The sequence below is a fragment of the Tachysurus fulvidraco genome, chromosome 1 (genome assembly GCF_022655615.1).
Source record: "Tachysurus fulvidraco isolate hzauxx_2018 chromosome 1, HZAU_PFXX_2.0, whole genome shotgun sequence".
Classification (NCBI taxonomy): domain Eukaryota; kingdom Metazoa; phylum Chordata; class Actinopteri; order Siluriformes; family Bagridae; genus Tachysurus; species Tachysurus fulvidraco.
Window position 1 is genome coordinate 29,213,606 of NC_062518.1, and position 14,023 is coordinate 29,227,628.

Here is a 14,023-nt window from a genome sequence, read left to right on the forward strand (position 1 = left end):
AGGGCTGAGAGCGCTGTTGACAGAATGACGACGGAGACCAAAATAGACTGGCAAAATGGCAGCCAAGTGAATATTGAGAAGCCTATTAAGCTCTGAAAATCCTTTCTAAAACATATGGGATAACAATAATAGCAATGGTAGTGTAAATAAACATGCTGGGTCAAAGACGTAAGGGATGAAAGGGAATTTCAAAACAGCAAAAAAATTCATATACATATACATGACCTTTCAGTGAGTAACCTTTATTCTGAATGTCATTTGCATTAGGTTTTTAGCTGTTTATTTTTCTCTATTTTGCTAACTAACTTGATTGAGAAAAACAGAAAAACAAAAGTCAAGTAATAATATTTATGCATGTTCATATATTTCTCTAAAGATTAGTGGTATCACTGATTCAGTATCAGCAGAAAATGCTGTCAGATATTGAAGGAAAAAAATGAACTGATCCAACTGACCTAAATGCTTATTTGCTTATATTTATTTACAGTATTTACATACAGCTATGTGAGGCAAATTTACACTAGTGACTAATGGCAACTAGTTTAAAAGTATTTTATTGTCCAACTTCAATTCCCAAACCTTTCTAAATGATTAAGGACATTGTGTGTGTGTGTTGTTGAAGAAAGTAAAGATATCAAGTAACCGACCACTTTTTACAGTTTTACAGTACAATTTTGTGACTGCAGATCGTAATAATAAAAAACAAGTTATCTCCTGACAATCAGAGAAGAGGAAACAAGAACAAGAGCACTGCAAGATGACTGGAACAACTTACCACACAATCTTGTAAAATTTACTTTTAAATTTATTAAAAATAAAATTTACATAATTTTTCATGCAAGATCTTTGCACTGTATCTGCAATGTACATTAATAGGATGCCATAACAATATTTCATAACAATATTTTGCAGCATGGCTGGATTTACCAGTCAGTTTTATGATATAATGTGATACAACATGCACAGCACTGTCTGCATGAAGGTTTTAAAAAGCTTCGTTGTCACAGACAATTTCATAATCTCAGCACGATGTCATGTCTCGTATGTCCATGCAAGCAGTGCATTCATCTATCCATTATGTAGTGTATTGTCTTATGTGTACTTAAATATTTCCTTGTGTCTTCTCATTTCACCTGGTTTGATGACAGTGTGTAATCTTACCAGGATCGTTTAACATGCTGAGTCTTATGAGACAGACATGTTAACACTGTGTCATGTAATTAAATACTGTAACTGTTCATTACACAAGAAATCTCTTTTTCTCAGTAGTATATTATTGGATTTTCACCACAGAAGTGACCCAAGTGCTTGTTAATAAGCATCTATTGCGTCTTCAACCGCTACAATTCTATGTAAGGTTATCCCAACAGAGGTACATGTTACACTGAAAGCCTACAGTCTCCTGACTAATTTTATATCAGACTTGTAGCCATAAAACAACTCATTTGATTATACTGATTGAAAATGGCTGATAAGTCATAATGCCAATGTACTGGTTATAATGGAAAAACTGTATGTATACTTAATAAAAAAATAATATCCTTTTTGATTTTTTGTTTTAAACACCTGAATTTAAAAAAGAACTTTAATGAAAGTGAAAGTCTTTTGTCCTGACTTCTAGTGAGCAATGCTGTGACGCAGGTCATACTGTTAGAGTGTTGATGTATCCTAGACAAAAACTATTTTTACAGCTAAACACTTCAATTCCAAAGCAACCAAACCCTGAGGAGAAAATGTGACTGATCACTAATTAATCACTGTTCATTTAAGCCATGCTTGCTGCTTACTATGGAAGGACATCTGGGTGAAATGCTAAAATTACACCTTCACACAAACTTTGCAGAGATTAGAAAGCAGTTTTATGTGTGTCTATATTTATTTACCCTCTGGAACAGGGAGTGTAAATATGTGCATCAGTCAAGTCACGCATTCCAACCAAACAGAAGCCATACCTGATTCCTCCTGTTTAATAAGTTGATTTTGTCTTGCATTAAATCAGGTATGGCTCGTGCTCGGTTGGAATGGAAACCTGCACTTACAATGGCTCTATGCTGATTGGACACAAATCAGTCACAGCACCGCAAAAGACCGCCATGTTTTTAGATATACAGTAAACACAATTATTAGACTGCCTTCTACAGGAAAGATACGTATGACTGCCAACACACGGTGCCAAAATAAGAGGGCTTAAACACAAAGAAGGCTTTTACTGGGAAGTGTTGTGCTGCTTACACATAGCCTTCTAACAAAAAAAGCCCAAATACAGTAACTATATATTAAAGTGCCCTACGATATTGTCATTTATACCCAGTTTCATCTGTTAATTAGAAAATACAGAAAATAATCAAGATTGTGTGTTTTCACCTGTACAATTAAATGGGAAAATGTGACATAGAGAATGTCAGACAGCGGCTGGAGTCATGCTAAGGCTAATTTATTACTGCTGAATAATCTTCTGTCAAAGAATCCTTGCATATTAATAATGCTGCCATGATATACATTTATGACAATGAAAATGATAACAACATAACAATAATAGGGCAAATGTTCACAATACTACAATAAATCCTGATCTGTTATTCTTGCAACATAATGTATTATATTGTAATGATTTAATTTGTTGGTATTACAAAATAACTATTCAAATCTTATCGATCCAGGAAAAACAGCAATAAGATCATTCTCCAGAATACAAAATGAGGCCATTAGAAGTACATTCAAAGTGGTGTAAAAGAAGCTAAGAAATCTTTGGCATCCACGCATGTTGTTGCTGTCACTGAAAAGTTTCTCCTTCTTGACTAATAAAAGCAAATTAGAATGTTTGTATTATGTACACAAATCTTGAAACCACAGATCTGCATTTATTATTATCCATTAGTCAGATGTGTGAAGTAAGGCAGAATACGGCTGTGCTTCAGTCTGGTTCCATTCTATTTTTTGCCTTTTTTAAAATCTGTGTTTTTAACACGTGGATACATGAGGATCAGCATTTCTACTGTATGGGTTTGTTTCATTTTTCTTTCTTTACAGTGGTGAAAGTCACTACTTGCCACTAATAAAATGACTTATTATTGACTTATTATTATTATTATATTATTGACTTCCTACAGATATCACTGCATTTGACTGCTCAAAACGAATTAATCCAGACCCCAATACCTCAAAAACAAGTAGTCCTCTGAATTATTTCACCTTAGACCTAATGTGATCTGTTGGAAATAATGTTGCTGTACACATTTAAATTTCCTATAAACTGAATTGCATTTATAAATTCAACAGTACTGACAGGGATTTATTTTTGAGTTAAAGTGGTCCTTGTTTTATAACTTTCTGTATTTTGTTCTCTTTTTACAAATCCATTATTTTAATGATTATCTTAGCTAATATATTTTTATATTAGTAAGTAAAAGAGTAACTGCTTTAGGCCAGGATGCATTAGATCTGCTGCCAAACTCAACAACACTTTAGACAGGAAAGTTCACATACACACACTTATTCACACCATGACAATTTAGCATAGCAAATCCACCCGCTTTTGGACAGGAGGAGGAAACCAATGAATGTGCTGGAAACCCACACAGTTTATCAGGTTTTCACAATGGGCATGTTTGCCGCAGTGTGAATCCGAGTGTGATTTGCAGCATTTGAATCTGCAGCACTATTAAACCTCTGTGTATTTGTGTTCACCATAGATCATCGTAAACGCACACTAAGAACATAACGTGACTAAACATGTTTGTTTTGTTTTTTTATTTTGGTGTTATTTTATGGGGTTTTTTTATCTCTTGTGTATCCCACAATGGCTCCTCAAAGCTAAATGGTGTGTTGAGGAAACTACTGATCACATCATCAGTTCAAACACATGCACAGGTTACTTTACTTCCTGAAATGCAAACCCAAGTATGAGTTGCCACATTTCCAGTGCAGCTGAACTCACACAAACTCCTGCCAGTAGTCTTGTGTTGAGTACCACTGTGTGCTTCCTGCTCCACATGACAGCTTTTACATTACCAACTTTTACGAACCGTGATCTGTTTAAGACAAAACTCCCGGTGTGAAAGCCCCCATAAAACACCACACTGTAACCTGAGCCGAAGATCAAACTGAGGACCCCAGAGCTGAGTTGGCAAAGCTACACCCATGCCACCTTCAGTGGTGACACAGTGGTGTTTCAGCTATTACGTAAAGAAAGTCAATGTCATTTCAAGTACCTAAAATAATGTATACTGTGTGTATATAAAGTTAAATACAATAAATATTAAACACAACGGTTATAAACAAATTGCTTTAAATGACTCAAATGTGAGTAATCATGACAGAAAATCCCACACATTTAAAGAGGATTAAATTTTACTAAATAAACCGATACAGAAGTAAATCCACCTTTTACATATGATAGTACTATAATAAAAGTAATGGCTTCTCTGTTATAACTTGACAGACGTACAGCATTTGGCTGTAGAACACACTATAGATAACAACATTATAATAACCATGATATAACTGTGGAGTTGCTTTCTAAAATAAATTAATTAATAGACAGACAGACAGACAGACAGACAGACAGACAGACAGACAGACAGACAGACAGACAGATAGATAGATAGATAGATAGATAGATAGATAGATAGATAGATAGATAGATAGGATTCATTTCTGTAGTTCTGTTAGCCAAACTGTCAGTAAACTTGTGCAATGCACAACTTTTCACCATGTGGCCACAAACAAGCGCAAGAAAAGTCAGTGATGTATAAATAAACAGTTTCAGTTTTCCACTTTCAGCTCTCGTGTGTATATGTGAACTTATCATTTAACTTGTGATAAATACAGAAGGGGTTCATTAAGTGTAGCTTGTGCAGTCTTTATAACGTTTGAGTGGAAGCATTTGCAAGAGCAATGACTCAGATCCTCTATACTGCGTCTCGGGTTTGAGAAAACACTACAGCATGGGTTAGGACATGGGAAAATTGAAAACAACACGGAAGTGATAGCTAAGTGTGGGCTTGGCACAGACATTTCTCCCCCAAAAACGTGTCTGTATCGTATTAAACATTGATATGGCAGCTTGGTGTACAAGAAAAACACCACAAACACCTTATTGACAGACTGCTCTGGTCAAAGAGCCTCTGTAAAACACTGGACACCGGATAGCCAAAGAATTGGACTTTTTTCTCTTTACACAAACCTTCCTAGAAAAACTGTTATATCTTGTTCCGTTCATACATCTTTAAGTCATGTCAGTGTTTAGTGGCTACATACCATTTCTTGGTGCATTCGACGGTAAGTTCGTGAAAGGACGCAACAAACTGGAACTTTGACGCTCTCTTTCCGACGCGCTGAAGTCTCTTCCACACGGAGGTCATGGCTGCATTGGTACCAACCGCTTAGTTTTCCTTCTTATTTACACACGAAAATGTCTGTTCAATAAGGAAGAGTCTACATTTGAGCGAAAGAAGTGACTCTTTTATTCCTCTGTCCTCTTCTCGCTTTCCTCCACTCACATGGGCCAAATGTCAAAATGAGGCTCGGTCACAAACAGCACAAAAGCGCACTAGCGCACTACACAAGAAGAGGCAGCAGTGTGTCATGTCGAGTTTTAGTTATTGGTGAGACGATTAAGATTTCTAAACGAAAGAAAACCCTCCAGTGTTGAATAAACTGATATTTTACTACCTTCAGGTAGTGGGAAAAAAAACAAATGAATTCGAGTTTTAAAACAAACAAACAAACAAATAATAGTTTTTTGTGTATTTTATACAGGGATTTGTTTACAGTTTGGGATATACATCAAAATACAGCCAAATTTTTCCATCAAATATTACAGTTAGTAATCGTTTTGTTGTTTTTTTAGTCTTTACTGATCTAGTGTAATAATTAACTGTATCTTAAAATTATTTTTTAGTTTTATTTTGCTAACTAGATACTAGATACTAAATAGACATTTTAGGCCCAGCAAATAAGCAAATATAAGTAAATTAGCAATACAATGATTGGAAGTCTATCATATAGTGTATCCATGACTAAATAAGGCCATCAGATACATTGCCTAAGTGCACTATATGGACAAAGGTTTGTGGCAAATGAACAACACATCCATATGTTCTTGGTGATGATCCCCTTCCAAAAACATGTGGATTTAGCTGTTATAATAATCTCCACTCTCATGGGAAGGGTTTCCACTTTCCACTTTCAACATTAATGCAATAAAACCTTAAAAAAATGTATGCATGAAATATACAGATATATGACTAGAAAATCATAAGAATGAGGATTAAGAATGATTATGCAGAATCATTTTAAAAAATTATATATAAATATATATATATTATTTTATTATTATTTTATCTATGGTCAGACAGTGAGCCAAAATAAATCTTTGGTGATATTTAGAAGAAATCACTATGACTAGTAAATGATGCATGTACATTTATGTCAAGTTCAAAATGTAAATACCAGGATTTGTGATGTGATACTCCAATTCCAATGTCCTGCAATTTCAGACGAATAATAAAAATTGATAGTATCTTCATTGGAGATTAGTCGGCTTTGGTGAAATTATTCCCTGGTGAAATTAGGCCTGCTTATCAGGAGCATTGGGAAACAACTGTATGATAAAATAAACACGAACTAAAGAGTAAATGGGTTTGTTAAGTTCAGTTTAATAGCACTGCTCCATAGTCCTGTTTCCCAGCTATTTTAAAGCACAAAGGAAATGGCCTTAAAATAGCTATTTCCGGAATAAAAACACTATGTTCATTCTACTGATTGACTATTTCACTCTGGTACTGGATGATATGAATCAGTTTTTTCATAACAGTGTTCTCCTGGGAGATGATTTAAAGACCTCAGCGAGCTGTTCACAAGGTCATCTGTCTGTTGCTGTTCATCAGAGATCTGCTGGATGTCACCCACTAACCACCAAAACATCCAAGCAAATCTGTCATTCCTTCTTTTAGAGAATTACTGTGTGATATTTCAAACATCACTTGATTTACTTTCATAAGCCAAATCAAGATAGGACTCAATGTCTGCTTTAAGTAAGTAAAATAAACCCATCTGTTTTCAGATTAAATAAGTATCCCAAGAGCCAAATATGTGACAGTGTAAATATAGATGTTTTTTTACACAAATACTTGACCATCCGTATAAAGTCGTATAAATAGCTTTAAGTTGGTAAATTCCCTGATCCAAAAATAACACAATGGAGAAGGCTTGAGAGAGAGGGAGACACAGAGGGAGTTTAAGATAGATGGATGAATGAATCAGCGGTCATGTTGAGGTGAAAGGTCACTTTTCCTGCCAGTTAACTTCCTCTGAGTTGGCAGTGTATAGGTTTTAGCATTTCCTGCTATTATATAGGATGAATTACTTACATTAAAACAACCAAACAGGATGTACAATGAGAGAGGATAACCTTCACCTCAGTAGTTTGCTTTACTCACAGTTTGTTTTAACATGCTTTTGATAATGTAAATGTGTAAAAATTTTAAATATATTAAATAAATAGATAGATAGATAGATAGATAGATAGATAGATAGATAGATAGATGGATAGATAGATAGATAGATAGATAGATAGATAGATATGTCAAACTTACAATATATTATATACTATATATGGATTTATTAAACAATATAATGGGTCACTTTAAAAACAAAAAAATAAATTAGAAATAAAAGAACACACAGAATGTCTTTGTGTGTGTGTGTGTGTGTGTGTGTGTGTGTGTGTGTGTGTGTGTGTGTGTGTGTGTGTGTGTGTGTGTGTGTGTGTGTGTGTTTAATCCTGCTCCTTGGAAGGATTATATTTTTTGCCACTGCATAACTACGTACAAACTACAAAGATGGTCTGTTTTAGAAATCTTCAATACGCTGTGAGAGCTAAGAAGAGATTGTTTTAAAGGGCAGAAAAGTACTTTTAATGCTGTGGTCGTGTTGCAACAACTGAAAGATCAGAACTTGCATTTAGGCCACCTTGATAAATATAGACACGCATTACAGGAGCACCTGCTAACAGTCCATCAAAATGACGAGTCTCAACTGTCAGATGTTAATAAGATCCTTGTATCTCCACAGAAACAATGTGTGTGTCCAAAATAATATATGGGTCTAATCTTAATTATATTATAGCATGCAGTCAAGCTGGGAAAACCCCCTTCTGGCCAAGAAGGCCTTTCTTAGACTTCCCCTCATGACTGACAGTTGTTCATGTTACAAGACCAATAACATCCCTGTTTTCAAATCTCTATAATGGATTCCATCCTGCACAATGTGTACTTGCATTCAGGAATGGTGAATGCATGCATTGTAAAGTTGGTTTTCAATTATTTTGTGTATTAAAGTCTCACAGAGATCTCCTTGAATCACCTTTTCTGGAATTTACACAAAGGATTTTTCTATCTAACAAAGTAAAGTAAAAGCCATACATAAACAAGAAAAAGAAGTGTATAAAATAGAGATTGCTAGTATTAACTGATTATTCATTCATCTTCAGTAACTGCTTCATCCAGGATCTGAAGTCAATCCCAGCAACACCAGACACGAGGCAGGAAAAATCACCCCAGATGGAAAGGGAGTTCACAGTAAAGCAGTCTTTACAAACACACAATCAAATACTAATCCAAAATGTTAGTTTAGCCAAGACATGTGTGACAGTGGATGAAAAGCAGAGAACTCAGAGTAACCTGTGTGAATAGACAGTCATCAATCAGAGTTTCAAACCCAGGAATCTAGAGCTGTAAAGTGGTAGCACCACTGTACTGATCGATGACCGTGAACATCTGTGTTGATATCTGTGTTTATTGGCTGTTATTGCAGTCCCTGATTACTTCCTGAAGCCAAACACCCTGAAAGAATGAAGACAAAAAATGATCTTGATATTGTCAATGGAAACAGGAAAAACATTCCTAATCCTAAACAAAAAATGAAAGTTAATTCTGGACAACATTCACTGTTGAGTCCAGAAGCTTTCCAGGACACAGACCTATCTGACAGCATGCTATTTTAGGAGCATGTGATCTCATGTGTTCATTACACAGACAGGAGTGTTTATGTCAGGCTGGATGAGTCAAGGCAGAGCCAACAGTGCTGGGCACAGACTCTGAGTCACCATGCAGCTTCATCACACACACAGGCCCACAGTCTACTGTGTCACTCAAGGCTAACGAGAATTAACTACAACATGAAGTACCACAATATGTGGTAAACTATCTGCTGTATCTGAGTCATCTAGTACATTTCATTCTCTTTGTGTGTATATATATATATATATATATATATATATATATATATATATATATATATATATATATATATATATATATATATACACACTTTTTGACACAGGGCCATGTGGATTTGGATTTTGCTTTCCCTTAATAATAAAAACCTTCATTTAAAAACTGCATGTTGTGTTTACTTGTCATCTCTGACTAATATTTAAATTTGATGATCTGAAACATTAAAGTGTGACTATATATATATATATATATATATATATATATATATATATATATATATATATATATATATAAAATCTAATCTGATCTAATCTAAAACAAACAGCCAAAAATATAATCTAATAACCATCTAACATTTAACATTGTTTAATTTGCCATAAAGCCATCATTCCATTTCTTCTCCTCTCCTCATACAAGCATTATAAATGGCCTTAGCTCTTTTTGTATATTACATTTTCTGTAACATATGCAACATCTTTTAAATATGTTCCATTCATATAAAAGTTTGCTTTAGCCTGAACACTGAGAAGAGAACAGGTTTCCATCTAGTGGCTAAAGGTTTTCGAACTCAACACAGAAAACTCAGAAAAATATTTAATTATAGAATAAAATGGTGAAAGAATGGCATACTTTATACACTTGCAACAAAGCATAGCAATTTGTTTATTTAAAATGCGCCAAGTAAGTATGAGTCCATTACATGGAAAAAACATGGTACAGCATGACTCAGTAAAACAACAGTACAGTAAAATAGTATAGTACTCAGTAAAACACTTATTTTTTGTTAATGCTTTTATAAACCATTGTTAGAAACCATTGTTATTCACTATAAGCTGTTTATGTGGTTTTGGCATCTGACAACCGTCATAAACATCATTGTGCATGCCTTTATTAAATGCCTTGATTTTTGCCATCTCTAAAGACCTGGAGTTCAACTCTTACAGCCTTAAGCACAATTTATGAAATGACTAACCATAAACATTTAAATGCTAAAAGAAAATACTGGAACAAATTTACATTGATATATTACTGTATATTTATGCAGTTCATTTAACAATATATTAAAGAATATTGTTCATGTCTTTATGATGTTTGCCCATAAAGAGTTTGAAACTTTAAAATAAAAATACAGTAACAATTAGGGGAACTGATTTTGATGTGAACAAAACTGATTTCTGGAAATTCCTGTATGGTTTTTCATTTCACATAAATCCTTATGTTATCAAGGTATCAGTAGCATATCAGACAGGGTTTGTTTTAAAGCCCAAGTACAAGTAATCTAAGCTCTGTCCCTTCTTTCTCTTTCTTGGAAATAAAATGTTATTGTCCAAGTTTAAACACAGCATTTGTCTTTGGTCATCAGTTGTTTTGATCTGGATAAGTGTCTGGCCGAGGATGCACAGTCTTCTTATATCTTGCCACTTGTGGTGTAAATGGTGCACATGAATCCTCAACACAAGGGTTTGTTGGTGAGTCAGGCATGTTGTGTGAGATGATGGAGATAGGGGGTCTGAACTTTACATCCTGTGTTGGATTATCATAGCTGTCTGTCCATTCACACAGCGCTAGCTCATCAAGTCCATCTTCTGTTAATGCAGATGCTGTAGGTCCAGCAAAGAGGCGCACCAAGTCACGCACTTGCTGTAGCTGCCAGAAGCTCTCCATAACAACAAGCAAGACAATAAGACCAAGCACCAAGTAACCTGAGGAGAAGATGCATCTTAATAAAATTATACAAGTTATATGTTATGCATAATTAAATGCTTATGAATGTTACATGACTGGACTGTATTCCGGATCCTGATACTAACACAGACATTCTTAAATTCCAAGTGGTATATAATATGTCATGAAATATATCACTAAAATGTTGATGGGGCTGCAAGAAGATCCACACTCTTTAAAAACAGACAATTGGCTAAACACACACACACACACACACACACACACACACACACACACACACACACACACACACACACACAAAGCTTAGTCCAGATATAACTAGACTAGGCTTGTTCTGTGCACAAATCAGAGCATGGCTATGCATTTTAGGTGTCAGGAAATCAACCTGGATTAACTGAGAGCTTCACAAGGGTTGTAATAAAGCCTAGCTATTAAACTATTAATACTCTTCCTGGACTCACAGGAAGTGGCGAATTCCAGTGCTTGCCGTGCAGCCTGATTGTGTGTCTGACCAGGCAAATAATCCCCCAATCCAATGGTGCTGAGTGAAATGAAGCAAAAGTAGAATGATTCTAGAAAGCTCCAGTCTTTCTCCACCAGAGAGAGGATGACAGCAGGCAGCAGGAAGAACAGTGTCGCCGTGCACACTGCCAATATTCCGCAGTAAATCAGTTCAGCATTGTTACGAGACAGACCACAGTAGATGTGAAGGTGGCGTATTGGAGCATGACTCACTCTAGGCACCAGGGCTTTGGTAACACAGGAGAGCAGGAGGAAGGTGAGAGGAATACCGAAGACACAATAAAGCATACAAAACACTCTTCCTTCATCCGACAGTGGAACAGTTGTACCATAACCTGTACATGCACAACACAACTGTTAGCATTGCTCTGGTTTTAGGTTCTAAGAATGAAAATTTGTAGATTACACAGACAGACAGACAGACAGACAGACAGACAGACAGACAGACAGACAGACAGACAGACAGACAGACAGACAGACAGACAGACAGACAGACACACACACACACACACACACACATATATATATATATATATATATATATATATACACACACACACACAATGATATAATACTAAAATAAAATAAGTTATTTAGTGTTCTGATATGTCATTTGATTTTCCAAAATTGTGCACTGAAGGAAAACATGATGTCCAAACTCACTACACACCACCTAGAAGACCAATGCCTTCCACTGAGCTTTTCTGAGCTTTTCAGAATCCATTATATACAAACAATAAATAACAAAAAAAAAAAATAAAAGCTTTTCCACAGCAGTTACTTTATACCTGTCTCCAGTGTAAAGCATTTCAACAACTGGCTATTAAAATTCAGATGATAAAGTGCTAGCAATATATATATCACCAACTGCAGACCTGGCTTGCTAAGCATTCACTGTCTGTAGGGCACTAGGACCCTGAGTAAGTTACTACTTGTAACCCCTGAGCGGTGAGAAACACCTGGGAACCTTTTGTGCTCGTGCACACACGCACGCACGCACACGCGCACACAAACAATCCCTCTAATAACTGAGTGCGCGTGACGTAGCATTTGACTAACGTCCCTTTTGTTCTTTTCCCCTCAGACATATATGTCTAAGGATAGACTGCTATCTTCTGTCCCTTCTAAGGTCTCTGTACAGTTGGAGTGTTTAATTAATTGATACAAGTTGAATAAATACAGGAAGGATTTTACACCTTTTGTTAGCCATTAAAAGTATTATTCAGAACAGATATTTTGAACTCATTTAAAAAAAATAAAAATCTCCTAGGTGTCTGTCCCTAATCCCCTCAGACTCTGAACCTCAACTTAAAAGATGTACTGTAAATATATACATACTCACTTTAGGCAGTTTGTTTACCATAACTTATTTTATGTAAGATTCAAAATAATATAAGATATAAACTAAAGGTGATGGTAAACAAACTGCCTAAAGTGAGTATGTATATATTTACAGTACATCTTTTAAGGTTTAGAGTTTAGCTTTGCTCTCTTAGCAAAGCTAACAGAGGCTTTGAAGAGTAATTGGATTAAATGTAACTTTAAATGTTTCACTTACTAAATGAGAACTAAATGATAGGTATAGAAAGAGTACAGTGAGGAGTTTGTCTGTGCATAAGCCATCATATATATTATTTGAGTCTGTGCGTACGTATGTTAAGTGGAAGAAGTTCTATTAGCTTACAACATTGTTTTAAAATGCGATCATTCTTTGCATGGAAATGTGTATCACTAGAACATTAAGCCTGATTCCAGGAATTAAAGAAAGAAATAATGAAAGAAATTATTCCATAATAATTAAAGTAAATTCACTTGCCATAATTCTATTTGTTGTACTCTGTGGCTCACCTGTAGTTGTGAGAAAGGTTATGACAAAAAACAGCGATGAAGTGAAGTCAAAGTTGTACTCGTTATTGTCGGCCTTTATAGTTACCCCACGCTTACCAGCATGGAGCATCTTCCTCAGTAAAAGATCCAAATCACTTTCTTTCATACATCCATGGTTCTCTAAAAACCTCACCTGAAGTTCATGGACTTCAGCAACAAGCAAATTCTGCTCAGGTTGTTCAAGCAACATGAAAATAACTGCACCGATAATCATGTAGAGGAGATAACCAACAAGCAAAAAGAAGAAAGCGTAACTTCGACAGATATTCAGCAAAGATTCCATGTTTTGAGCCATAATCCGATCTGATAAACAGGCGGTTAGTACTGCTCTGTTCTGAATGTAACCAAATCCAGTCTAAATCTCTCAGCAAGGTGTTGAATATTTAATGAACTCGGTAGCATACAGAAGATCAGGATTACCTTGACAGAGTCGGGCTGGTCTGTACAAGAATCCAGATCTAGAGTCTTAAATATCTATGTTTATAAAAATACTCTTTATAAGACCACATACAGTATATTATATACAATTGTGATTTTAAAAGTCTTGAACTGACTTAAATGACACGCAAAGATTTTTTTAGATTCCTTGGCTTTCTAAAGGGTTTAACCTTTTTCTAAAACATACTATCGTAAGATTCAACAAGCCAAAGAGTTAATTATTTCAGTGTTACAATACCTATAAAAAAAGA

At 35.3% G+C, this 14,023-nt stretch overlaps 2 protein-coding genes across 11 annotated transcripts in view; both read right to left on the bottom strand.

Annotated features, from left to right (window-relative positions):
* Window positions 1-5,561, bottom strand: part of ehbp1l1a (EH domain binding protein 1-like 1a) — a 38,119-nt gene extending 32,558 nt beyond the window's left edge. For 5 of the 10 annotated variants that reach the window (XM_047815622.1, XM_047815623.1, XM_047815624.1 and 2 more), the window contains exon 1: window positions 5,260-5,561. In XM_047815622.1, the coding sequence (XP_047671578.1) occupies window positions 5,260-5,363 (104 nt within the window). In that variant the 5' untranslated portion in view covers window positions 5,364-5,561. The remainder of the gene's footprint in view (window positions 1-5,259) is intronic. The other 5 variants (XM_047815626.1, XM_047815625.1, XM_047815628.1 and 2 more) reach the window with 3 other exon arrangements.
* Window positions 5,562-9,902: 4,341 nt separating this feature from the next.
* On the bottom strand, window positions 9,903-13,757 carry kcnk7 (potassium channel, subfamily K, member 7). Its single transcript, XM_027169469.2, has 3 exons — window positions 13,296-13,757; window positions 11,387-11,782; window positions 9,903-10,942 (listed from the first exon to the last, which is right to left on the bottom strand). Exons 1-3 carry the CDS (start codon window positions 13,627-13,629, stop codon window positions 10,599-10,601), a joined length of 1,074 nt encoding a protein of 357 aa, XP_027025270.2. The 5' UTR covers window positions 13,630-13,757; the 3' UTR covers window positions 9,903-10,598.
* Window positions 13,758-14,023: the final 266 nt, after the last annotated feature.

Excerpts from the sequence above, each read along its gene's own strand:
- kcnk7 (XM_027169469.2), bottom strand. The coding sequence starts at position 13,629 with ATGGCTCAAAACATGGAATCTTTGCTGAATATCTGTCGAAGTTACGCT. Across the intron at positions 11,783-13,295 it reads AACCTTTCTCACAACTACAG|GTTATGGTACAACTGTTCCA; the intron begins GTGAGCCACAGA and ends GTGCATGTACAG. Across the intron at positions 10,943-11,386 it reads ACTGGAATTCGCCACTTCCT|GTTACTTGGTGCTTGGTCTT; the intron begins GTGAGTCCAGGA and ends TCTTCTCCTCAG.